Here is a 26,475-nt window from a genome sequence, read left to right as displayed (position 1 = left end):
TGAATGATCGAACTTTATATGTAAGAGTCAGAGTATTAGGCTAATTGTGGACGTGAAAAGAACATTCCAAATACAAAATAAAAAATTAAAATAGGGATGCTACGAATCATTTTGAAGACAGGGAAGGTTCACACAAAGTTAATGTTGCTTAGTTCCAACAAAAACTGATATTTAGAATATTCTCGAATTTATGTTAATGATATATGAAAGAAATCATATATGAACTGCGGAAATTAAATGAAAATGAAGAAATGATCGTCGCAGTGAACGCAACTTATGCAATTGCGTAAAGAAGTTATAAAAAAGTTATAAAATGCCATTGCAAATGTGGTTAAGTGATACATAAGTTGAAGTAAAGTAAAGTTGAAAATGCACCAAGATTTTTATTGTGGATAAAAGAAATACCATTACTAGAATAGACTTTATTGTGTTCCCACTATTGAGCATCTTGTAACATAATTTAGAATGCAGACAATGATAAATAGTAATAATTTATTATTTACAATAAAAAAATAATGAATACAGATAAACTAAAGAATAACTAATTATTATTACAAGTATAGTAAAAAAGATGTGCTAATATGCAGATTCAAATGTCATTTAACTAAAAGGGCAGCCATAGCTGCAGATGATGCAGATTGTCCTGACTGACAAGTGATAGGGAGTTTTCAGTTATAGGAATCAGTTTAAGTAATGTTCAAAATAAGAACAGAATTGTTTTATCATTAGCTGAAATTCGAGCATGAAGCGTAAACATTTTTAACCAGTGATAAAACACGTGCTGTGCAACACATACGTCATGATGAGTAGACTGTAATGACTTTGAAAAACCAAGATTGAGTGGATAAGATCACAGATCAGTCCTGGAATTACAAATCAGATCAACTGTAGTTAAAATATGTATATAGGACAAAGTGGAGAGATGCCAACCTCTGGAGATCTAAAATCTGGAGACTCTCTTTTTATCACCCCCTTCCCCCAGAATTTCAATGGACCCCCCTTCAACAAATTGATCCAGCCCCCAATGGGAATGACTTACGACATTATATGAACTCTTACATGAAGTACATACTATAAAAATTCATCATTTTGATGCCAGAAATAATCTTTGTCAGTGACTAAATGTGTGCAAAAATGCCCCAGAAACATTACGGCGAATAAGAAAAATTCAAGTTTTGAGCTAAAAATGGGCTGACTCTCAAACTAAGGCACGGAAAAGCTCAAAAGATGATTTTATCCAGGAGATATGGTGACCCATACGGGAGAGCAGGAGATTCGCGTGTTTAAATCCTTTAGTTATTACTTGGCAAACTTGGCAAATTCAAACTGAAATCCTTGTTCAGATCACACTTTTTCGGGATTCTCTTGTACTGTGTGGCAGTTATGGCCCTCAGTGTCCTGATGATCTCAGTTGACTTTGTTGTTTTTTCGATGGCTGCCACTTTCACATACCTTGAAAAGTAGTCAAAAGCTACCAGGTAGCCCATGCCTTTCAATTCATGGAGGACTGAAGCCATCTTCTGCCAGGAACAATGGGGGTGCCATCAACTTTTTAAATTGTAGACACGGCTTGACGTGGAGTTTTATGAGCTCAACAAAATTTTATGTCATCTGACCATTAAATTAATTATTATTAATTATTATTATTAACCCTTTTGAGGGTTCATTTACAGTTTATAGTTAATAGTTTTTGCTATTAAAAATGGCTGTTTAGAGTAGTCAACTGAAAAATTAAGGAACCCAATAAAGGGATCTAAATCTGCAATACATTACTAATGTCTATGACGTAGTTTTGACCTTTGCAAGTAATGCAGTCTCGTTTTCCAGCATGTTCAACTTATTATATCAGGAAGGGGTTGCGAATACAGTAATAAAATCAAAAATGTCGAGACTTTGAGGCAAGTTTTAATCCACAAAACAGAAATAACTACATAAGACAAACCTTAGTACCCACCTAAATCACTTTCAATGTTTGGAGATCAAATCAGATTTTGTTATTTAGACCCCCATAATAGTGTGCAGAGTTAAGGTGTTTAAACTTCTCAAACATTTAGTAAAGAGCAACTTAAACTGTGTTTGCTCCACTTGTAGTAGCTGACTTCTTATTCTACCTATTTTTTCATTTAAGGATTGTTGAAGGATTTGAAGAAAGACAACGATAACTCACGAGACAAACTTGAAGGTATGTTGGCCATTAAAAGGGTAAAATAATCAGTTCTCTAGTTAAATTAAGAGACCTTCTTTAAGGTGACTTGGTCCGTTGGGGTGGGGGTGGGGGGGGAGAACTCTCAGTCGTTATTACAATCAGTATGGTAGACTTCTTAACTCTTTATCCCCCCTGTAGTGAAAAAACATGTTGCCATTTAGCCTGATCAATTTGCATTTTCTTTGTTTTAAGCTCAGTATCGTACATGTACATTACCATACACAAAAATTGGAACTAAAACAAAAACTACCATTTTGAAACACTAAATTTTGAACAAGGATAAAATTGAACCTCAAAATTTGCCTTTCATCATAATGCAAATATAACTCAAGAACGTGTGCTATGACGTTCAATTAAAGATGTTTGCGTTTCGTATACATTACTTATCCCCAAGCCAACGAGTCAAGTTTCCTTAAATTTTCATTTTTAATCTCATTTTTATTCGGATGGATTTTAAGTCTGATGTCGTTTCTGTTGTATTGGTTCTATTTTTTATTTTTGTTACGTGGCATTTCCCGAGTAACCGCGCTCCCCTTCTCCTCCTCTACTTAAGGATCAAGTTACCACACACCCATTATCACACCCATGATAAGAAACTCTCGAACCTTTGAGGTGTTATTGTCACTACTTGCCTGCTGAGCAGTAAAGATACTTTTACATGTTTTTTTTTATTGCATGTACCTATAGGGTTTATTCGCAACTTTTGTATTGCTCATAACACACTTTGTTTGCGCTTTGCTTTATTTTGTGTAACCTTTTTTTCCCAATTTCTCCTGGGTGTTACAGTCGTTCCAAGACAAATTGAAGCCCATCTTATGAAAAATTTGGGGGGTGGGGGCGGGGGGCAAACAAGATGCATTATGGGCAATGCAAAAATGGTGAATGGATATTTAATGTTGATATTGAACAGAACAGCTAAAGAACATGAATGATCAGATCCTCGAAAGTGAGAAAAAAATCAGGGACAAGCTAGAACGTTTGACAGCAGATCCGGTAGAGGAAGAAAACCAAGAAAAAGGTATGTGTAGTTATAAACTTTGTTATAAAAAGACAAGCAGCCACCTTGGTTGTACCTTATAGAAGCTGTGTCACATTCGAACCTGCGCATTCAATTTTTACAAACAATTTTACATCAAGCTGCTTTCAGCCTATATAGATTGGCTAGCCTGTCACTGTTTTCTTCCCGGTATTCCAAACTGTTTATTACTTTTTATTCTCTTATGACCAGTACACTTTCCTTTTCCTTTTTTTCGTTTTTGCCATGTAACAAACAGGCGTCCAGTTAATTTATGAAGAGCAAAATTGACTCAAGGCCTTAGTCCTGTAGCAACCAAGTCACAACATTGCAACTGAATGAGTGAGAGACAAGAGAAATAGCAAAAGTACGGATGTCCTTTAAGGGTCTGATAAAAAAAAACATTATACTTATCAAATATCCTTTCAAGGGAGAAAATAAATGTTTCTCTTATCCGTTGGCCCCTAAAAGTACATGGACATATTCCCCTTCATCTGTTGATATCATAGAGTTTTCCTCTTTTCTTGCCCTTTATGAAGCAATATGCCTTTATTTACTGTACCATCCATCAGTGCCTAATATCGAACAAGCTTTATTGTTATAATTTGAACAAGAACTAACATTTCAATTGTACTGGTGAAAGTTTTTTCAAACGAAGTTGCCATAAAGTATCTAGGTTTCATTGTTCTTCGACATGTGTAGGTTTACACTTATCATTCTTCGTCGCTTTCGTCATAGAACCGTATTAGGTCCTCATTGTCACTGGAGTGACCAATTGACACTAACGTTAATTTCATTATACCGTGCCCCAGTCGTTAATAAGGCAATACCACATTTGAGAAACGAGTGAATAGTGATCAGTAATGGTATCCTTTCATCGACGCCGGAGAGATTTCTTGCCAAGCTTGCCCTCCGGCCATTTTGTCAAAAGAACCAGCGGTTTTTAATTGCATAAGCGCGCTCAGTGATCTCTAAAGAGAAAATGGAGGGTCTGCGAACAGGCTAAACGTCAATAGGCTGGACCTTACCTTTTGTCTCTGGTGGGACTAAGGCAAGAGTATTCTTACATGATCCTGAACGTCGAGAAATTAAAGTTACGGAGCAGAGAGAATTCACTGAGGATGAAAGCTACATTATGCTTTTTGCGCAGTCGTGGTCAATTTCTTTACTTAATTAATGTCACATTTTAGCCATCCGAAAGTAACGGTTATCTGAAAGTTACGGTCACCCAAAGGTTGCGGCCCCTCTGGCCTGCTAATTCGAAAGTAACGGTTATCTGAAATTTACGGCCACCCAAAGGTTGTGGCCCCTCTGGCCTGCTAATTCCGAAAGTAACGGAAGCTGCTACTTGCCAAACTCTACTGTAATACAAATATTGAGTCATAAAATTCATTTCATTTACTGCATGACACAATTAAAAAGACACTGAACGTTTTTTTTGCTGAAGAGATAATAATCTTTCTCAATACTTTTTTCTTGTTATAATTTAGACTGCAAAACAGTCCGTATTTTTGCGTATTCAAGTGCGCGGAAACAAAAGGTCTGGAGCGAGGCACTAAAAAAGGCTCGCTCGCACACTACGCTTTACCGATTTTGAGAAAAAACCGACTTCTTTGCAGTCTAGTTATAATTGTACTATTCGACTTACAATGAATGTCTTCCCCAGAAAAAATCAGAGATGACCTCGAAGACATCAAAAGCGAACTAGGAAGGATGGGCGAGAAATTGAGAACTTCAGCAAATGAAGGTAATTTGCCTATAGGTAGTATTAGTATTGTAGTATTTCAAGCAATGGAGATTTCGAGTGAATTTACTTCTTTTCACAGAAAAATTTGAAGAGAGTAACAGGCTTTGCGATTTGCTAGGAAACTTCCCATAATCGTGAGATTACAGGTACAAAAGGTCCCAAGTTTTAATCCCGTGCGTTCGAGCCAAGCTTGGCCATCCGGCTTGTCCCGGTATTCATTGACACGGCGAGGAATTTTTTCTGCCACCCCATGGATGGGATGCTAGTCCAAGGCATGTTTACCCGTAGAATTAAATTCCCTGGTACCCATGTATACACTTATGTGGAATGAGGCACATTGAATGCAACACAGTGACTGCCTCAGGGCTTGAGCCTGGAACTCTCGATCCAGAGTTCACACTAACCATTAGGCAACCACGCCACCCATTACCTATTTCAATACTTAGTATTTTTCAACTAACGGAAGTTTGCTAAAATTTTTTATCCCCAGACAGAGAAAAATTTGAGGAGATTAAAGGTGAAATAACAGCCATGAGAGAAAAGTTAGATGCCTTGACATCAGCGGGACAAGAAAGCAATGATCAAGGAACATGTAAGATCTGCATATAAGTTCTGCACTTAAGGACTATAAACAGTGTCTGCGTCAATCACTTGGCCGTTTTAATCGGGTTGTATTTAGAAAACAACAAAAAGAGCCATACGGGGAAATTGGCGAAAGTCCGCAATGGAACACACAGTCAAAGCTCTCAGTTACGCGACCACCTGAGAAATTCGAAAAAGTGGTCGTAATTAGAGCTGGTCGAGAATGAGCTCTCGTAAGCGACCGCATTGTAAACAATACGGTGTAGTCCCTTACGAGAGCTTCAGAAAATCATTAATAATTCATGAAGAAAAAAACAAAAGAAATTGATGTTTAATGAGTGTCTTTTATACCTGATAAAGACACAGCTAAACTTTACGTCCAATTTTTTAGATCATTAGCGCACTGTGCAGTTTCATTTAAGTGTTGATTTATATGAATAAGACTCTGAGTCACGTGGCCGCTGAGTGGTCGCTTACGAGAGCTAAAAAACAAAGGAAAGGTCCAGTTAAGTACATGATTCCAAAAGTGATCGCGGTCGCTTATGGGATTGGTCGCTTAACGAGAGCTTTTCATTACAAAGTGTAAGTCGCAGTTCAAACGTGGTTTCACAAAGGTGGTCGTAACTAGAGCTGGTCGCTTTCGAGAGTGGTCGCAAGGAGAGCTTCGACTGTATTATTGGATTTTGATTTATGTTTACAAAGATCATTATATTTGCCCCCGCAGGGTTCCGGCCCAGAGGCCGGAACCCGAGGAGGCACCCTAATGTCCCCCGCGTGAAGAAGAAGTATCGTATTACTGTTAGTATATGCGAAGCTTTCCCGATTTGATGAAACTAGGCGCGCACGGTGGTCCCGGTTAATTTTCAGCGCGTGCGCGTGGCTCAGCAACCGCGCAAACTGGGTTTGTCAACGAGTCGCATTCGCCGATTGTCGCACACAAGCACAACAAGTGGCTCCAAATCCTCGTCCGGGAAGATTTTCCACCGAAACTCCTCTAGAGCGAGAACGCCGACTTCAAATTCAGCGTGAACAACGAAGGAGAAGACGTTAACAAGAAACCGCGGAGTAGAAGGAACATCGATGAGCACAGCGAAGGCAACGCCGACAACAACAGACAGAGGAACAGGAGATTGGAATCAAAGGAATTATGATCGTTTTACACTGTCGAAAACCCAGATTTCTTAGTTTGCCGGTTTCCCCGCAGATATATAGATCAAAGTCTGCAAAGTTTCAGCTCCGTATTACAGCCCGAATAATAATAATTTTCAGGCGAACTGCACCGGGCCATATTTGTTCTTTGTTTTTGTCTTTTTCTAAATGCGGGCGGCGAAATAATGCTAAATGTGCTTTTCAGGACACTGTTAACAATAACACTACATAATACGCAAAAAAGAAGAAGAAGAAAAGAAAGAACAACGTATGGACCTTTAACACGATATTCGCGGTTGGTCACCCGTCCAGTTCGTAACCGCGACCGACAGGGCTTAACTTGAGTGCCGTTACCAAACCGAGTTTCGCGAAGGTTATTGCGAGATACATATTTCTATAGAGTTAAAAAGTTATTCAGCAGTACTGTAATTGTTTGGTATTAAAGAACTTGATTTGTCAGACACAAATCAGCAACGTGGATCGACAGAACTTTGAACTGGTTTTGTCAACGTGGATCGACAAACTCGATTCAAACCACATCAGGAATAGCTCAAATTTCTCAAAACCCAGTCAAAGTCAAGAAAGGTGCTATCGTGAAATAACCGGGTTTTGTTTTATATTAAGGTATTCAGGGTTTAATAAACAGTGGTCCATGTGTTTTTAGGGTTAGTTTATTGCGAAATCCCGATTATTTTATTTGATACAAGGACATGCCAGAAAAAATGAACTGGGAAATATCTCAAAGGTGAGAAACTTGAAACAGTGGTCCATGTTTTTGTAGGGTTAGTTTCATTGCGAAATCATTTATATCAGTTGCGTTCGACGTTGCGTTCAAGAATGTCACACTCGAAACCAAAGCATCCGTTCGACACATTAGTTATAGGAAATTTAGTTACAAATAGATAATTAAAGATGGTTTTGCTGTTTAACACGCGTTCTATTACATTTGCAGTGTTGGTTGAACTCATTATGAGATGTATATAAAACAATTGTCCATCCTAGGCATGTCATGTATGAGGATTTTCATTAACCCAGGAAACAAAGTGTACTAATTGAGAAAACACAAAAGAGAACAAAAGAATTACACTCAGAAACTCTAATACGAAAACTGCATTTCAAAGGTTCATGGCAAATACATGGACAACCACAAGGAGTCTTCAGTCGGGTTTTAAAAGGTCGGGGGCAGATTTAGTGACAACTATAACTAGTACATAATATAGAATGTACTGGCTATTGCAAAGGTAGATACCGGTTAATAAATGTCGATCAGTGTTATTTTACTCCAGAAGTATTCTTCAAAAACTTTTCCTGATGAATCAAACAGGAATGTCATCAGAATAACTGAGCCGTGATGGGATATACCCTTTGCAGATTATACAATTAGAATTAGAATATGGTAAGAGATAAGAACAACTACAGTAGAACCCCGATAACTCGAACTAAGGGTTGATTTCCAGTGTCGCGTAATTTTTACGTGCATACGTGCGTAAAATTTACGTTCGTAAATAAAATAGAGACAATACATGAAAGGTCGCTCGTACGCGTAAAATTAAACTTCGCTCAACTTCTCGTTTAAGCTCAGCACTCATTATCTTGCCTCTATTTTATTTACGTCTGATTAAAATTTACGTGCGTTAACGTGCGTAGCCAAACACGCGTCAGTGGAAATCAACCTTAATTCCCATTTCCCTTAGATTTCTCCCCACTTGTCAGTCATTTTTACTCAGATGACTCGCTAACTCGAACTAAATTTTCTTTCCAGTGATCTAAATTTCATTGAAACTTACCCAATGACTCGAAGTAAGTTAAATTTGCACTGCACTACAGGGTGTCCCAAAAGTTCGTTCCTCTAATATCATGCGCTACAACTTTTGATCAAAACTTTATTTTTACATGAAATTTCTAAAAGATGTTTATTGCTCTATCGGGTACTTGTATTCAGAAGTTCAGTAACCAGCATGCCCTTTGTTTTTTATCACATTCCGTAAACACGTTGCGGCATCGAGTTGGATAAGTCATGTAGCGCCGGTAGAGGCCCAGATGATCCATTTTGAGGTTTTTTATCACCTGGTACGGAAGAGCCTTTTCGACCCCCAAACAATATCATTTCTTAGATTACGCAGTTGAAAAAAAACATATGTATATGTATTTTGGGCGTTCATCCAAAAAAGAAAGCCTTTCCACAGTGAGGCTTTAGTATATCTTTACAAATTCAAGACGAGTGCGCTGAACGTTAACGGTGCTTGGTGGACTGAGCAGAGCTTTTTTTGCCATACCAGACGCCTCCAACCTTCCCTTTCTTAAACCTGCTCCAGACTAGGCTTGCTAACTGTTGAGGCTACCTTGCCAAGTTTTTCTTTTGCACGTAGCCTTTAGCTGCTTTCAGTCTTTGCAGTCAGTCTTTCTTAGTCTTTTCAGTCTTTCCCTTCATTTCTTGTCTTCAAAATCTTCATTTCTCGATGACCATTTTACAAACCGACATTCGGATTTTTGCCATTTTTTTATAATTTTTTTTAAACTGATAAGCTAGTAGATCAAAGTATACATGATTATACTCTCGGCGTAGGTGACCGTTTTCGAGTTAAGGCGGTTATCTTTCATGATATTCACCATAAAGACGAGGAAGGAGTTCGAGCAATAGACCTCTTTAGCTTCTATGTTTTGTTTTCCCAACACAGGTCATGTGATAATACTCTAGAGAACTGTTTCTTTCTAATTATATCTTATTCACGGCATAACTACGAACAATCTTATGAAGAGACAAAGGGTCAAGTTCCTCTGGGTCCTCTATTCGGAAAACAAAACATACAAGCTAAAGAAGTCTATTTGGACTACAAAATGCCAAAAATATGAGATGGGAAAATATACTCGCGCACGCGCGCCTTTGGCGTGAAAGTACCCAAATCGAGTATTCGAGTCAAAAGATGGCACAACAAGTATGAACTATCAAATTAGATTGCAAGAAATCAACTTTCTTCCCCACCTCAGTCCTCCCCTCCCCCCCCCCCCCCCTTCAGTTTACCTTTTTCTTCAAACTCATCCTGTTATTTGTCCTTTTCCCTCACTAAAGAGCCATGGCCCCAGGCTATGGAGTGGGCATGAATTTTGCCGAAATGATTGGTTATAATTTTATAGGAAATGATTGAATATTTTTGTTTGTTTGTTTGTTTGTTTTTAAGGCAAATCTAAAGTTCAGCTAGGGGCAAGCAGTGATCCTGCAGGTGCTAGAAGTGAAGCTTTAGATTCAAGCAAAAGAGTTCTCCATGATCAAGGTGTAGACCAGCGTTTTATAAGTATAAATAAGATCACAAAATAGTTGCATCTTGAGAATTTATAGGGAACCTCTCTACTCTGGCCAGCTTGGGGATCGATCTAAGTGACCATTGCCTGATATGAGGTACAAACAAGAGTGAATGTATTGTATCCTGGAATTACAAATCAGATGACCTAAAGTTAAAATATGTGTAGAGGAGTTAATGACCTGATATATCTACATGCAGTATTGTAAGTCAGAAATCCTAATGCTGAAAGTAGCGCCACATACTCCATACATTCGAGTATTCACTGAAAAAAATGTAACTATGCAATAAGCATAGTATTATGTCACCTTTTAAAATTCTCTACCCAACTGGTATTTTTTTTGTTATGGGTAAGTGCTTGTAGATTTACAATGTACTTTAGCATCGGCAATGTCTGTTGTGACAGTTGTTGAAGTGTTTGTCTTGTTTGGTGTAGGTTGGTGCTGTTTCTGCTTTGGTAATGGTGTTAGGTGTACACAGTTTCTTCTCCTTATGGTGCTGGTGAGTGTCGTCACCTCATACAAGTGAGCTTTCTCTGCAGCTATTACTACGAGATATCCAGGTGCTGGAGGTCCTTGATGTAAACTTCTGTTCCGGAATCTGTTGGGTTCAAAGGAAGGGCTCTGTGCCTGCTGTTGAAAGAGGACTGCAGGCGCTTTAGCGTACTTAATTGTCCATTTTGCTCACAGTGATTGCAGATCAGGCCACCTTGGATCAAGCTGAGTGTGAAATGTTTTTGTACACTTTTTCCGTTCTGCCTTTCCATTAGCAGCTTGGGGGGAAGGTACTGGCATGCTGGTGGCGTTGATCTGTAAGCGAGCAGCCCTTTTCCAGGGTCCTTTTCTTTTTTAAGATGTTCTTGGCTGTACAGACTTTACGCTTGACTTCTCTATTCAGCTGGGAGAAAATCTGGGAGTACTAGTGGTGTGTTTAAATCCTTTATTTACTTTTTGGAACAACTGGTGAATTCTGATATGTCAAACTGAAAAACTTGTTCAGATCACACTTTTTCGGGGATCTCTTGTACCGTGTGGCAAATATGGCGCCCAGTGCCCCAATGATCTCAGTTGACTTGTTGTTTTTTTCATGGCTGCCACTTTTACATACCTTGAAAAGTAGTCAAAAGCTACATGTATCAGGTAGTCCATGCCTTTCAATTCGAGGAGGACTGAAGCCACCTTCTGGCAGGAGCAATAGAGGTGCCGCAATATGCTGTTTAGGCCTCTTGTCTATGTGTAGTGCACATCTCTGGATTGTTGCACTAGTTCCTGGTCATCTCTGCTTTCCCGTGGCACCACACTCTCGGCATTTTGCAATCCTGTAGTGTCCTTTATGGATCTTTGCGAGGATTTCTAATCACACGGAGGTGGGAATGACGATCCTCTTGAATCCTCCAGGTTCTGTGCAATAGAGAGTTCCACTTGTACTGCCAGTAGGTTTTTATGGCATCCTTTTTTATTAATGAGTGCTTGTCAGGCCACTTCTTGAAGCAGTAAGTTGTGATCTGCCTAAACACGGAATCTACTTCTTTGGCTTCCATAATCTGTTGCAGTCTTTCTTCTGAGACTGCTAGCAATAAGATGACACTTGCAATGTCTGCCATCATCTCCTTATCATCATCTTTTTTAAGTGTAGACACACACGGCTTGACACGAAGTTTTATGACCTGCACAAAATTTTATATCATCTGACTATAAAATAATTATTAAAATGGTATGCCTTTAAAGGTTTATTCACAGTTTAGAGTTTATAGTTTTTGCTATTAAAAGTGGCTGTTTAGATTGGTCCCCTGAAAAATGAGACAAACCCCAAAAAGGGATGTAAATATGCAAAACACTACTAATGTCTATGACTTTTTACGTTCGCATGTAATTTAGTCTCTTTTGCCAACATGTTCAACTGATTATATCAGGAATTAAGGGGTTGCAAATTCAGTAATAGGGTCAAAGATGCGGAGACCTTGTTTGTAAGTCTTAAGACTTTGAGGCAAGTTCTAATCCCCAAGACAGAAATAACCACCCAAGACAAAACTCACCAAAATCACTTGCAATGTTTTGAGATCAAATCCGATTTGTTTTAAATTTAGACCCCCCATAACAGTACAGAGTTAAGGTGTTTAAACAAAACAAACATTTGGTATTTAGCAACTTGAACTGTGTTTTTTTCACTATCTTATTGTACCTATTCTTTCATGTAAGGATTGTTAATGGAATTGAAGAAAGACGGCGATAATTCACGAGACAAACTTGAAGGTATGTTGGCCTTTAAAAGGTTTTAATAATCTATTCCCCTCTAAAATTAAGACACCTTCTATAAGATGACTCAGTGGGTTGGGTGGGGGAATCCCAGTCGTTATGAAAATCAGTAGGGTAGCCCTCTTTACTCCTGACAGAATAAGAGTTACGACCTCCTCAGTCATATAAAATGTTCTCATTTTGTGTGATCAGTTTTCATTTTCTTTCTTGTGCTCAGTATCGTAAATTACCATACACAAAAACCTTTTTTGCTGAAAACAAAATTTTGAACAAGGGTAAAACTGAACCACAAAATTTACCTTGCATCATAATGCAAGCCTGACGTAAGAACTTACGGTGACATGCAATTAATACTGTTTGGTTTACATATAAATACTTATCCCCAAGCCAACGAGTCAAGTTTTCCCTATACTTTCATTTTCAATCTTATTTTTATTTACATGGATTTAAGTACTTCTTGAGTAATTGCCCTTACCTCCTTTTCCTCTACTTAAAGAACATGAAGCGACCACACACTCATGATAAGAAACTCTCGAACCTTTGAGGTGTTATTGACAACTTGCCTCATGAGCAGTAAAGATAGGTTTACATGTCCTGCTATGTTGCATGTATCTACAGGGCTTATACGCAACTTTTGTATTGTCAATAATACACTTTGTTTGCACTTTGCTTTATTTTTTGTAACCATTTTTCCCAATTTCTCCCGGGTGTTGCAGTCGTTGCACACAAATTGAAGTCCAAGCTTATGCAAAATTTTGGGTGCATTATGTGCATTTTTTTGATAATAAACAGAACAGCTGAGAACCAGGAGAAATAGCTGAAGTGTTGTCCAATAAAGGCCTGATGGAAAAAAACATATTGATCGAACATCCTTCAATAGCAGGAAATCAATGCTTTTCTTATCCATTGACCCTTAAACGTGAATGGACATGTTCCCTTGTTTCCAACATTCTTGGGAAGCTCTTGTCTGTTGATACAGTAGAGTTCCATTTTTCAGACCTTCCTCTTTTCTTTCCCTTTATGAAGCAATATGCATTCATTTACTGTACCATCCATCAGTGCCTAATATCGAACAAGCTTTATTGTTATATTTTGAACAAGAACTAACATTTCAATTGAACTGATAAAAGTTTTTTCAGACGAAGTTGCCATAAAGTATCTAGCGTTCATTTTTCTTTTCTAAGTTTGCATTTATCATTCTTTGTCGCTTTCGTCATAGAACCATATTAGGTCCTCATTGTCACTGGAGTGACCGATTGATGCTAATGTTAATTTCGTTATAACGTTCCCCAGTCGTTGGGACAGCAATACCACATTTGACAAACGAGCGAATAGTGATCAGTATTGGCATCCTTTCATCGATGCCGGAGAGATTTTTTGCTAAGCTTGCCCTCCGGCCATTTTGTCAAAAGAACTTGCGGTGTTTAATTGCATAAGCGCGCTTGATGACCTGTAAAGAGAAAATAGAGGGTCTGTGAACAGGCTAAACGTCAAGAGGCTGGACCTTGCCTATTGTCTCTGGGAGTCCGTATTTTTGCGTATTCAAGTACGCGCAAACAAAAGGTCTGTTGGAGTGAGTTTGAAAAAGGCTCGCGCGCAAGCTACGCTATACCGATTTTAAGAAAACAAAACGACTTTTTTACAGTCTAGTTATAATTGTACTATTCAACTTACAATGAATGTCTTCCCCAGAAAAAATCAGAGAAGACCTCGAAGAGATCACAGCGAACTAGGAAACATGGGCGAGAAATTGAAAACTTTAGCAAATGAAGGCAATTTGCATATGGGCAGTATTAGTATTCTAGTATTTCAAGCAATGAAGATTTTGAGTTAATTTACGTCTTTTGACAAACAAAGTTGAGGAGAATGACAGGCTTTGCGATTTGCTAGGAAAATCCCCATAATCGTGAGATTGCAGTAACAACTGGTCCCTGAGTTTCAATCCTCTGCGTTCGAGGCAAACTGGGCCATCCGGCCAGACCTTGTCCCGGTATTCATTGACACGGCGAGGAATTTTTCTGCTATTCCATGGATGGGATGCTAGTCCAAGGCATGTTTACCCCTAGCATAAAATTCGCTGGTACCCATGTATACACTTGGGTGGAATGAGGCACACTGAATGCAACGCAGTGACTGCCGCCAGGGCTTCAGCCCGGAACTCTTTTGGATCCAAAGTTCACAGCACTAACCATTAGGCAACCACGCTGCCCTTTACCTTTTTCAATACTTAGTATATTTTCAACTAACGGAAGTTTTGCTTATATTTGTATCCCCAGACAGAGAAAAATTTGAGAAGATTAAAGGTGAAATAACAGCCATTAGAGAAAAGGTAGATGCCTTGACATCCGCCGGACAAGAAAGCAGTGATAAAGGAACAGGTAAGATCTGCAGATACGTTCTGCACTTAAAGGACTATAAACAGTGTCCGCGTCATTATTTGTCCGTTTTAAGCGGGTTGAATTTAGAAAACAGCAAAAAGGGCTCTACGGGGGAATTGGTGAAAGTCCACAATGGAACACACAATCAAAGCTCTCTTACGCGACCACCCGGGAAATTCGAAAAAGTGGTCGTAACTAGAGCTGGTCGGAAATGAGCTATCGTAGGCGACTGCATTGTAAACAATACGGAGTGGTCGCTTACGACAGCGTTAGGAAATCGTTAATAATTGATAAAGAAAAAACCAAAGAAATTAATGTTTAATGTGTCTTTTATATCTGATATAGACACGGCTAAACTTTTCGTCCAATTTTTAAGGTTACAAATCTGCTCCAGACTTGGCTTGCTAACTGTTGAGGCTACCTTGCCAAGTTCCTCTTTTGTACGTAGGTTTTAGCTGCTTTATTTAGGACTTTCAGTCTTTCCCTTCATTTCTTGTCTTCAAAATCCTCATTTCTTGATGACCAATTTTCCACCCAACATTCGGATTTTTGCCATTTTTTAGAAATTTTTTTAAACTGATAAGCTAGTAAGTAGATCAAAGTATACATGATTATGTTCTCGGTGTAGCTGCCCTCTTTCGAGTTAAGAGGGTTTATCTTTCATGATATTCCCAAAAAAACAAGGAAGGAGTTCGAGCAATAGACCTCTTTAGCCTGTATGTTTTGTTTTCCCAATATAGGTCATGTGATAATACTGTAGAGAACTAATTCTTTCTAATTACATCGTGTTCACCGGATATCTACGCACAATTTATGAAGAGACGAAGGGTCAAGTTCCTCTGGGACCTCTATTGAAAACAAAACATACAAGCTAAAGAAGTCTATTCGGGCTACAAAATACAAAAAAAATTTGATGGGAAAATATACCTGCGCACGCCTTTAACGTGAAAGTACACAAATCGAATTTTCGAGTCAAAAGATGGCACAACAAGTATGAAGTATTAAATTAGATTGCAAGAAAACAACTTTCCTCCTCTCGCTCCCCACTTTCAGTTTATAGCCCTTTTCCCTCACTAAAGAGCCTGGCCCCAGGCTATGAACTGGGCATGAATTTTTAAGGCAAATCTAAAGTTCAGCAAGGGGCAAGCAGTGATCCTGCAGGTGCTAGAAGTGAAGCTTTAGGTTCAAGCAAAAGAGTTCTCCATCACCAAGGTGTACACCAGCCTTTAAGAAGTGTATACAAGACGCTGTGGAAGCGTATATTTGGGCGTGGTCGTACGACAGGTAAGATACTTTGAACATGCCTTACTGCAGCTAAAGAACTGCCATCATATCTTACCAGAGAGGACAAATCCTTTACTCCACTTGTTTTCCGAACCACACAGCTTATACAGTATGTCCCAATCCACAACAAAAATATTGTCTTTTTATGACAATCTTTGAAAATATGCACATCTTCAATGCAGACATGCTTGGAGCCAAATTGCAACATAGGAAGACATAAGTGGTTACAGCCCACAGAGTAAGGTTTATCTCAGTTTCACTGATACTGACAGATGTGTTTTCACACCCATCACATTGTACAGTGTAGATCCGGTTACTAACAAGGGCAAATAAAGTTCCTTAAGTTCAGTATCCACAAGGATTAATAAGAGAGTAACACATTGCATATAGTGCTACTGCTTTACAATACAAATTGACAGCTGTCAAAACAGGATAGCCACTGACCAGTATCACATGAGCATATCGCGGGTTCATATGTCAAGTCATCGAGGTGACGTGATTTATTTTGGAAGCTGTCCGCTGACCAGTTTATTGTTTTACTAGATCGCGATCAATGTTCAATCTCATACTTTCGAGTCAGTTTGGGAGCGCAGGAAAACTGATAATGCACACATATTGGACATCAATGTTGTGATCAATTGACAGCTGTCAAAACAGGCTATCCGCTAAACGGATATATATATATATATATATATATCCGCGAATCAAGCGCTTTTCAAAATTGAAGATTACCCATCGATAAAACCATTAAATAAAAAATAAACATAATAAATTCTTTATTGTGTTGGAGCGTAACTGTATTAATGTTTATTCAAACACTCGACCACATCTCGCCCTGCAAAAATGAGAACCGGCTGGCCGTACAGATGATTTTGGAAATTTTTTTAACGGTTTAGCTAAAAGCCCACGCATGCTTCGATTGTCCAGAATATTGAATGAGTGCAATTTGTATTGCAAAATTGTGAAATACTGCATTCTGTCCGAGGTCTGTATGATAAAAACAGTGCCTCATAGTACTATTTCAACTCAGATGTGATGTATAAATGGCATAAAGGGTTGGTTTACACGCACCCAGATTTGTTGGCAAGATTTTGTAAACTAAACGTCTCGAACGCAAAAAATTGGGCCTGATTTTTTTCCAGACCTAATTACTGTACGGTGATCAAGAGCCATTATGGCTTTTAAATGTGATCGAAGATGGTTGCCAGTTTTAGGTGTACATATGAGGCTATCAACTCGATGTAAGATTTGTTAAGTTAAGGAGTCTGCAATACAGCCATATCAATCCCTCAGTTAAGTGGTGGGTAGATTAAAGCAGGGGTTGCAATAAAAACTGAAGTAGCCAGCAGGTTTGAATAGAGCAACCGACTAACACATTTCCTTGAAACAATAAATATGAACAAAAGCACACGGCACATCATGCAAAATGTAGCAACTATAATAAAGCCATTTATTATTCATTCAATAATTGCCAATTACAAAGATTTATTGAACAGTATAATTAGTTTCTTTTTAGTTTTACAACCGTTTTTGCTCTTTAAACCATGTGCGTTTTATCGGCAAACTATCGAAGAAACGTGCGAAAAATTGACTGAAAATACAGCGTCTACACAACTAAAGCATTACATAAAACCAATGGGCCTTTATGAAAACATTTCACAATTACGTTTTCATCCAGATTTAATGGTGTATTTTTTGGTTACTACATTATTAAAACTAGTTGCTTCTTCACTGTTCTTTATTTATTCAAAAATACTATGCTTACACAGAACCGTCAATAACAGCAGATTCAATGTTCAAAATCTCGACCTTAAATTGTTGGAAAATTAGAATCAATCAAGAGATTCTCGAAGAAATCTATGCTTCCAATTCAGTGACAGAATTTAGTTTCTGCATTTAAGGGCACTCATCTTTCAAGTTATGTAATTTACATGTTCCGAAAGAAGAAGCAACTTGTATTAATAATGTCGTAAACAAAAAAGTTTGCGACTAGAGGAGACGGCTGAAATTCTGGCTATTTTTGTTCTTGAATGTCCAGGTCATGGGAAGGAAAATAGTGCAAGTGGTCCCGTTAGTTTAGTAGAGGAGACAGTTTCTGAAAGCCTGCAAAAATCAAAGATGGAAACAATGGGGTGCAGGTTCTGTTGAGGGCTCGCTGAGCGTGTACAATGTTTTGTCTTGGTTCACAAATTATGACTGAATAAATTTATAGGACGTTGCTATTGGTCCGTTACTTCACAATGAAAGGTGCACGGTCAAGTCCAAAAAAGCGAACAAAAACATGACAATGAAGTTGGCCGGGCTTCATATCCACCGCACTTCATTAACCCCGCCTGGTTAGCTCAATTGGTTAAGCGCAGGTCTGCCGAGCTGGAGGCCGCTGGTTCAAGCCCCGGCCAGACCAACACTCAGGGTTTTTTAAATGTCTGAGGAAAACGTGCTGCCTTTGGAAAGACAAACGGTTAGACTTTCTGGTCTTCTCGGATATGAACGATAAACCCTAGACCCCGTCTAACTAACAAGGGTGTACTATCAAGTTTTTTTAAAACTTGGTCCAATTGACAGTCAGTACATTGAAAATCTCCAGTAAATGGATGGGGTCACCTTGCTTGATTTCGCCCGTTATTCTATGTGTTTTTGCCAAGTTGCGCACCGAATGTTCGAAGCTGGAACAACCGTCAAAAATCATTCTCGGACAAAAAAAAAACCTATGAAATATACTAAAATCTAAAGCCCGTTTGTTGATCTGGGCTGTAAATTTTCAGTAAAGTGACTTTAAATTGCTCGATCTTGGAAGTAATTTAAAACGTGGACCGTTTATACTGTCTCCAAATGCGGCATTTTACGTCATTCTTATAAAAAAAATAATAAAACTTCTACTAACCAGATTTTTTTTTCTCCTTTAAATATCTTTTTCTTCTAGCCATAACCAATAAAAAAAGGGGGGATCACCGTTCTTCTTTCCTTGCAGAGACAACAAAAGGGGCAATTCCGGCTCCAAATGAGCATTTTGCGCGCGGGGACTGGGGCGAGTTTTAAGCCCAACACCATTTTAGCCGGGGAGGGTTGTCAGAATCACAATTAAAACGATTAAAACTAAAAAGAGGGCCGTTACATCTGTAGGACCCTCGAATTAGTAGTCATATGCCAAGCACTCTACAGAGGTGGCTTACTTACACAGGTGTCCGTTTAAAGCGGGTTGAATTTTGAGACAATATAAGGGCTCTTGCCAGTGTTAAAGGAAACTGTCCATAAAACAACGAGAGAGATGTCCGTATTAAGGTGGTGTCTGTGAATGGGGGTTCGACTTAAACACGATATATCTTTTATTTTCAGGTGGTTTCTACCCAACTGGATTTGTTGATGGCATTCGCCAACTCTACAGCACCCGTGAAAGATGGTTTGCACCCTTTCCATGGTGGGAAAAGTTTCGATTAAGCCTTGATAACAATTTTACCAGACTCAAAATAGTGAGCAGAAAGAAAGAACGGGGAATAAAGACTGATGAAACTGTTACTATGAAACATATCTTCAAACCCCACGAAGAATGCGCTCATCCTAGGACGGTCTTAGTTGAAGGGAGGCCAGGTATAGGAAAGACCACATTCTGTAATAAACTTGCTTACGATTGGACAGCGAACAAACAAGTGGCAGAAGATCCTTCAGGAAGTTTTTTTCCAAACTTCGAAGTTGTTTTACTGCTTAAATGCCGAGAAATAGAGTCTTGCCTTTCGAAGGCCACCGAAGGACAACCTCTCCCTCGATCTGAAAAAGAGAAAGCGAACGAAATCTTCAAGTCTGTCCTTTGGGACGCCATTGATGACCAGCTTCTGCCTCGAGATTGCACAAAAGAAGATAAGGAAGAATTCTTCAAATTCATTCGCTGTAATCAGCCCGAAATTTTACTGATACTTGACGGATTGGATGAGTTGCCTGCCAATATGTTTGCAGCGTTTAAGGAAGTCATTCAAGGAAGAGTGCTACCAAAGTGTTACATTGTAGCTACAGCACGACAAGAGGTTGGGATGGAGGTGCGTGAGTGCTGCGATACCTTGCTAGAAATTGAAGGTTTCACCAAAGAAGACGCCCGACAGTTCATTTTCAGGTATTTCAAAGCGGAACCGCATTTGGCCCAGAAGCTTATAAACAAACTAGAGTCTGACGAAAACCTCCAACAGTTGACAGAAAGTCCTTTAAACACTGTACTTCTTTGTCTTCTTTGTGAGGACTCTGATGGTATTTTTGCAGAAAGTGGTACACAGCTGTATCTAGAAATGGTAGAGTGTGTTCTTAGAAGATATAGGAAAAAGAAAGGATTACCATTACCAAATACCAAAGACGAAGACCTCACTAAAGTATACAAGACTCAACTAAGACAGCTTGGCTCCATCGCCTGGAACGGTCTGCTTCATAATAACCTGTCCCTCGAAGAAGGCGAGTTTAAAAATTGCTCAGAAGAATTACCTGAATTCGGCTTCTTGTCCGTTGAGTGTAGCCCTAAAAAAGTGAGACCATCTCTGAACTATTGCTTTTTACATAAAACATTTCAGGAACTGTTTGCGGCATTTCACCTCTGTTGCCAGGTTCTAGACAACGAAATTTGTCCAGAAACCTTAATTGCCGACGACAGATATTTTAAAGAGCTTAAACAGGTGCTTTTGTTCACATGCGGCATGCTAGCTTCGCAATCGGAAGAAGCGATAAAGGCATTCGTCTCGTGTATTGCTAAGAAGGTAAAGGATAAGGCTACCTTCTCAGTTGCATTGGAATGCATTAAAGAATGTAAAAACGAAAAGAGTTGTACCCTTCATCTGCTCTTAGCTCGTACTCTTGGCTCGCTTCTTCAAATAACGCACTTGGATTTGGCAGGGAATGAACTTGGTACTGGTGATTGTACTGCACTGGCGGAAGCAATCAAACACAATTCAACAATAACACAGTTGAATTTGTCATACAATAAACTTGGTACTGGTGACTGTACTGCACTGGCGGAAGCAATCAAACACAATTCAACAATAACACAGTTGGATTTGTCAGACAATGAATTTGGTACTGGTGACTGTACTGCACTGGCGGAAGCAATCAAACACAATTCAACAATAACACAGTTGGATTTGTCATACAATAAACTTGGTACTGGTGACTGTACTGCACTGGCGGAAGCAATCAAACACAATTCAACAATAACACAGTTGAATTTGTCATACAATAAACTTGGTACTGGTGACTGTACTGCACTGGCGGAAGCAATCAAACACAATTCAACAATAACACAGTTGAATTTGGCAGGTAATGGACTTGGTACTGGTGACTGTACTGCACTGGCGGAAGCAATCAAACACAATTCAACAATAACACAGTTGGATTTGTCTTCGAATAGACTTGGTACTGGTGACTGTACTGCACTGGCGGAAGCAATCAAACACAATTCAACAATAACACAGTTGGATTTGTCATGGAATAGACTTGGTACTGGTGACTGTACTGCACTGGCGGAAGCAATCAAACACAATTCAACAATAACACAGTTGGATTTGTCTTCAAATAGACTTGGTACTGGTGACTGTACTGCACTGGCGGAAGCAATCAAACACAATTCAACAATAACACAGTTGGATTTGAGATACAATGAACTTGGTACTGGTGACTGTACTGCACTGGCGGAAGCAATCAAACACAATTCAACAATAACACAGTTGAATTTGAGATACAATGAACTTGGTACTGGTGACTGTACTGCACTGGCGGAAGCAATCAAACACAATTCAACAATAACACAGTTGGATTTGGCATTGAATAGACTTGGTACTGGTGACTGTACTGCACTGGCGGAAGCAATCAAACACAATTCAACAATAACACAGTTGGATTTGAGATACAATGAACTTGGTACTGGTGACTGTACTGCACTGGCGGAAGCAATCAAACACAATTCAACAATAACACAGTTGGATTTGGCATTGAATAGACTTGGTACTGGTGACTGTACTGCACTGGCGGAAGCAATCAAACACAATTCAACAATAACACAGTTGAATTTGAGATACAATGAACTTGGTACTGGTGACTACTGCACTGGCGGAAGCAATCAAACACAATTCAACAATAACACAGTTGAATTTGAGATACAATGAACTTGGTACTGGTGACTGTACTGCACTGGCGGAAGCAATCAAACACAATTCAACAATAACACAGTTGAATTTGTCAGAGAACGAACTTGGTACTGGTGACTGTACTGCACTGGCAGAAGCAATCAAACACAATTCAACAATAACACAGTTGGATTTGGCATTGAATGAACTTGGTACTGGTGACTGTACTGCACTGGCGGAAGCAATCAAACACAATTCAACAATAACACAGTTGGATTTGAGATACAATGAACTTGGTACTGGTGACTGTACTGCACTGGCGGAAGCAATCAAACACAATTCAACAATAACACAGTTGGATTTGTCATGGAATAGACTTGGTACTGGTGACTGTACTGCACTGGCGGAAGCAATCAAACACAATTCAACAATAACACAGTTGGATTTGAGATGCAATGAACTTGGTACTGGTGACTGTACTGCACTGGCGGAAGCAATCAAACACAATTCAACAATAACACAGTTGAATTTGAGATACAATGAACTTGGTACTGGTGACTGTACTGCACTGGCGGAAGCAATCAAACACAATTCAACAATAACACAGTTGGATTTGTCATGGAATAGACTTGGTACTGGTGACTGTACTGCACTGGCGGAAGCAATCAAACACAATTCAACAATAACACAGTTGGATTTGTCTTCAAATAGACTTGGTACTGGTGACTGTACTGCACTGGCGGAAGCAATCAAACACAATTCAACAATAACACAGTTGGATTTGAGATACAATGAACTTGGTACTGGTGACTGTACTGCACTGGCGGAAGCAATCAAACACAATTCAACAATAACACAGTTGAATTTGAGATACAATGAACTTGGTACTGGTGACTGTACTGCACTGGCGGAAGCAATCAAACACAATTCAACAATAACACAGTTGGATTTGGCATTGAATAGACTTGGTACTGGTGACTGTACTGCACTGGCGGAAGCAATCAAACACAATTCAACAATAACACAGTTGGATTTGAGATACAATGAACTTGGTACTGGTGACTGTACTGCACTGGCGGAAGCAATCAAACACAATTCAACAATAACACAGTTGGATTTGGCATTGAATAGACTTGGTACTGGTGACTGTACTGCACTGGCGGAAGCAATCAAACACAATTCAACAATAACACAGTTGGATTTGAGATACAATGAACTTGGTACTGGTGACTGTACTGCACTGGCGGAAGCAATCAAACACAATTCAACAATAACACAGTTGGATTTGAGATACAATGAACTTGGTACTGGTGACTGTACTGCACTGGCGGAAGCAATCAAACACAATTCAACAATAACACAGTTGAATTTGAGATACAATGAACTTGGTACTGGTGACTGTACTGCACTGGCGGAAGCAATCAAACACAATTCAACAATAACACAGTTGAATTTGTCAGAGAACGAACTTGGTACTGGTGACTGTACTGCACTGGCAGAAGCAATCAAACACAATTCAACAATAACACAGTTGGATTTGGCATTGAATGAACTTGGTACTGGTGACTGTACTGCACTGGCGGAAGCAATCAAACACAATTCAACAATAACACAGTTGGATTTGAGATACAATGAACTTGGTACTGGTGACTGTACTGCACTGGCGGAAGCAATCAAACACAATTCAACAATAACACAGTTGGATTTGTCATGGAATAGACTTGGTACTGGTGACTGTACTGCACTGGCGGAAGCAATCAAACACAATTCAACAATAACACAGTTGAATTTGTCATTGACCGAACTTGGTACTGGTGACTGTACTGCACTGGCGGAAGCAATCAAACACAATTCAACAATAACACAGTTGGATTTGTCATGGAATAGACTTGGTACTGGTGACTGTACTGCACTGGCGGAAGCAATCAAACGCAATTCAACAATAACACAGTTGAATTTTTAATAATTTTTATTTAATGTTACTCGGCGTTTTTAATATTTTACTCTTGTGGTAGCAATAACACGGAAATTAAAACCGTATTTCTAGTATAAAAGTGTCGAATCCTGAAACGGATTTCAACAAGACTCTGTGGGAGCGTATATTTGGGCGTGGTTGTACTACGCGTACCATATTTCCTCCATTAAACGCCGCCCTCGAATAAACGCTGCCTCATGAAGGGTGGTTTATTTCAATAAGAGACTCGCCAGACTGTATGATTGGTGCATTTCGATCCTCTCGTCAAAGAAATGTCACACATTATCAAATACACATTGTTCACGAAAGCCCCATACCAAAACCTTACATATTGATTCGTACATTTTGATATGTAAGACAAGATCATCAAGATAAACGTCTCAAAACAGCTGTATCTTATCCACACTTTTCCCACATACGTGACTTTAGCACTTACGAGCAAAGACGCACGTGAATCTATTAAAATGCTCCTTCAGTACCGACAATAGGCCAATTCCTTTTAAATTCATTCACCAATTCCTAAATGTATTTGTCATCTTTCTTTTAACCTTTCTAGGCTGCAAGTAACAACATTTTTGCGCAACATCTCCTTTCGCTCTCGACCTCAGAACAATTCAGCATCGCTCAAAGTCTTATTGCGACGAAAACCCGTTATAGTACGAATATTTTTAACAGTTTTCATCTCCGGACTTCAAACTTTCAAATTTAGATGAGGTAAAAATACTGAACATTCAGATTAATGTTTAAGATCGTAAAAGTGGGGTAAAGTACCTTGCTAGCGGAGCTTTCTTTCCAACATGCCTCTTACCTTGTACAGGACGTTCGCATGGCTGACATTCGCCTCGCTTCTCTTTTTCACTTGCCTTGTTTACGTTAGCACGTATTGCGTGCCTATTGCAAGTTTGCTTCAAAACAAGCCATCTCGATTACTCTATTTGGGGCACGCCCAAATAACAAGAGATGTAACATATCATCTGTAATAACACCAAAGAAAATTTCTTATGGGAGCCCGAGAAAATGAATGTCAAATTTCACAAAATTACATCTTCATATGAAAGAGAGACAGAGATTTACCTGTGTTTTCACAATTCTTTTGAAATTTGACATTCATTTTCTCGGACTCCCAGGAGAAATTTTCTTTGGTGTTATTACAGATGACTAATTACATCTTTAGTCCTTAAACAATGTCAAAAAGAATGCAATATTCTTTAAACTATTCTGGTACAAGGTTTTTGTCCACTGAGAATAAAAATTACTCAATTTCCTAGTGGATTCCGTCTTAAAGTTTGCAAAAGGTCTCGCATGATTTTTTTTCCCACAGGGCGGCTCAACCCTTTAAGCTCTAAGAGTGACCAGTGTCAAATTTCTCTTTGTAATATCACTCCTTTATAAAACAAAGTGGTCATGGGAATTGAGGACATGATCACACAAAATGAATCTAATTTGATACTTCAACGAATTCTATTGAAAACGTATAAAGATAACAAATGAGAATTTGAATTTTGATCTTAGGGTTTAAAGGGTTAACCTATATTTTTTTCATTTCAAATTTTCTGTTAGGGAAGCGAAAGTGATCTTTTTAATGTGACATATAATGCATTGGTTAATAGGTTCCTCTGTAAACTTTTTAAAAACAAGAATGACGCCGGAGTATTTTCCCCGGTAATGTGGTGACCTGTTTATATCAAAAAGTTGTCAAAGCTTAGCTACCTTATTTTAAGAGACCCACACTTGTTGACCACCTTTAATGAGGGGGGAGGTACATAATAGGGAGGAGGGAGAAAATGAAATGTTGAGAGTAGGGAGATTACAATGAGAAGGTAACTATGGCTTTTCTTTAACTTGCGTCATGACAAGGCCGGATGGGGGGACAGAGAAAATGGCGTACACTACAATCCCCTTAGGTCTCCTGGGACTCCCTTGGTCGCAAAGAAAGCATGGGATCAAACTTTGACGCATCTCAGGCTACCAGGTTTAAAACTTGGTGACGATCGCAACACACAACTCCTGCACTTAGTTGTAAAGGAAGTTCTCTGTCCTTCAGAGCTTCGCTCTAACTAATAGCTGGTCCTTAAAGGATTTTCCCTTGCGATATGATATTCCTTAAAGATTTCTCTTAGCCTTCGTTATTTTTGTATAAGGTGGATTTTCCCACAGTATTTTCTTCAGTCTAAATAAAGCCGCTATTTTGTAACAAATGGTAGTGGTTTTTTACTTGCAGATTTGTTGCTGTGTTGAAGGGCTGTTTTCCTGTCGGCGAGTTTTAACTCAGAGGGGTACTTTCTCGCAATAGGGACCGGGTTAGCTTCTTTTTACCTGGCGATTTTCGAAATCTTTGATAGTTTCCCTAGAAGTGGTTTGAGCATGAGAGGAACAGACCTTAGACGCATGAGCGCTTCTCCTTTAATGAAGCATTTCTTCACGCCTGGTGGTTGCCACGAGTACGTGAAAGGCTTCTGTACGTTGGCTCATGGACCCCTGGTTGGTTTA

General features: G+C 39.1%; 1 protein-coding gene across 1 annotated transcript in view; it reads left to right on the top strand.

Annotated features, from left to right (window-relative positions):
- LOC140950154 (uncharacterized) overlaps window positions 1–22,179 on the top strand; it is a 28,489-nt gene extending 6,310 nt beyond the window's left edge. The window contains exons 3-7 of the mRNA XM_073399345.1: window positions 2,129–2,182; window positions 3,117–3,224; window positions 4,888–4,968; window positions 5,459–5,560; window positions 19,252–22,179. Coding sequence (XP_073255446.1) covers window positions 2,129–2,182; window positions 3,117–3,224; window positions 4,888–4,968; window positions 5,459–5,560; window positions 19,252–22,049 — 3,143 coding nt within the window. The 3' untranslated portion in view covers window positions 22,050–22,179. The remainder of the gene's footprint in view (window positions 1–2,128; window positions 2,183–3,116; window positions 3,225–4,887; window positions 4,969–5,458; window positions 5,561–19,251) is intronic.
- The last annotated feature ends 4,296 nt before the right edge of the window (window positions 22,180–26,475 follow it).

The sequence above is a fragment of the Porites lutea genome, chromosome 1, assembly GCF_958299795.1.
Source record: "Porites lutea chromosome 1, jaPorLute2.1, whole genome shotgun sequence".
NCBI classification, from domain to species: domain Eukaryota; kingdom Metazoa; phylum Cnidaria; class Anthozoa; order Scleractinia; family Poritidae; genus Porites; species Porites lutea.
Note: the sequence above shows the minus strand (reverse complement) of the source record. Positions and strands in the feature narration are given on the sequence as shown.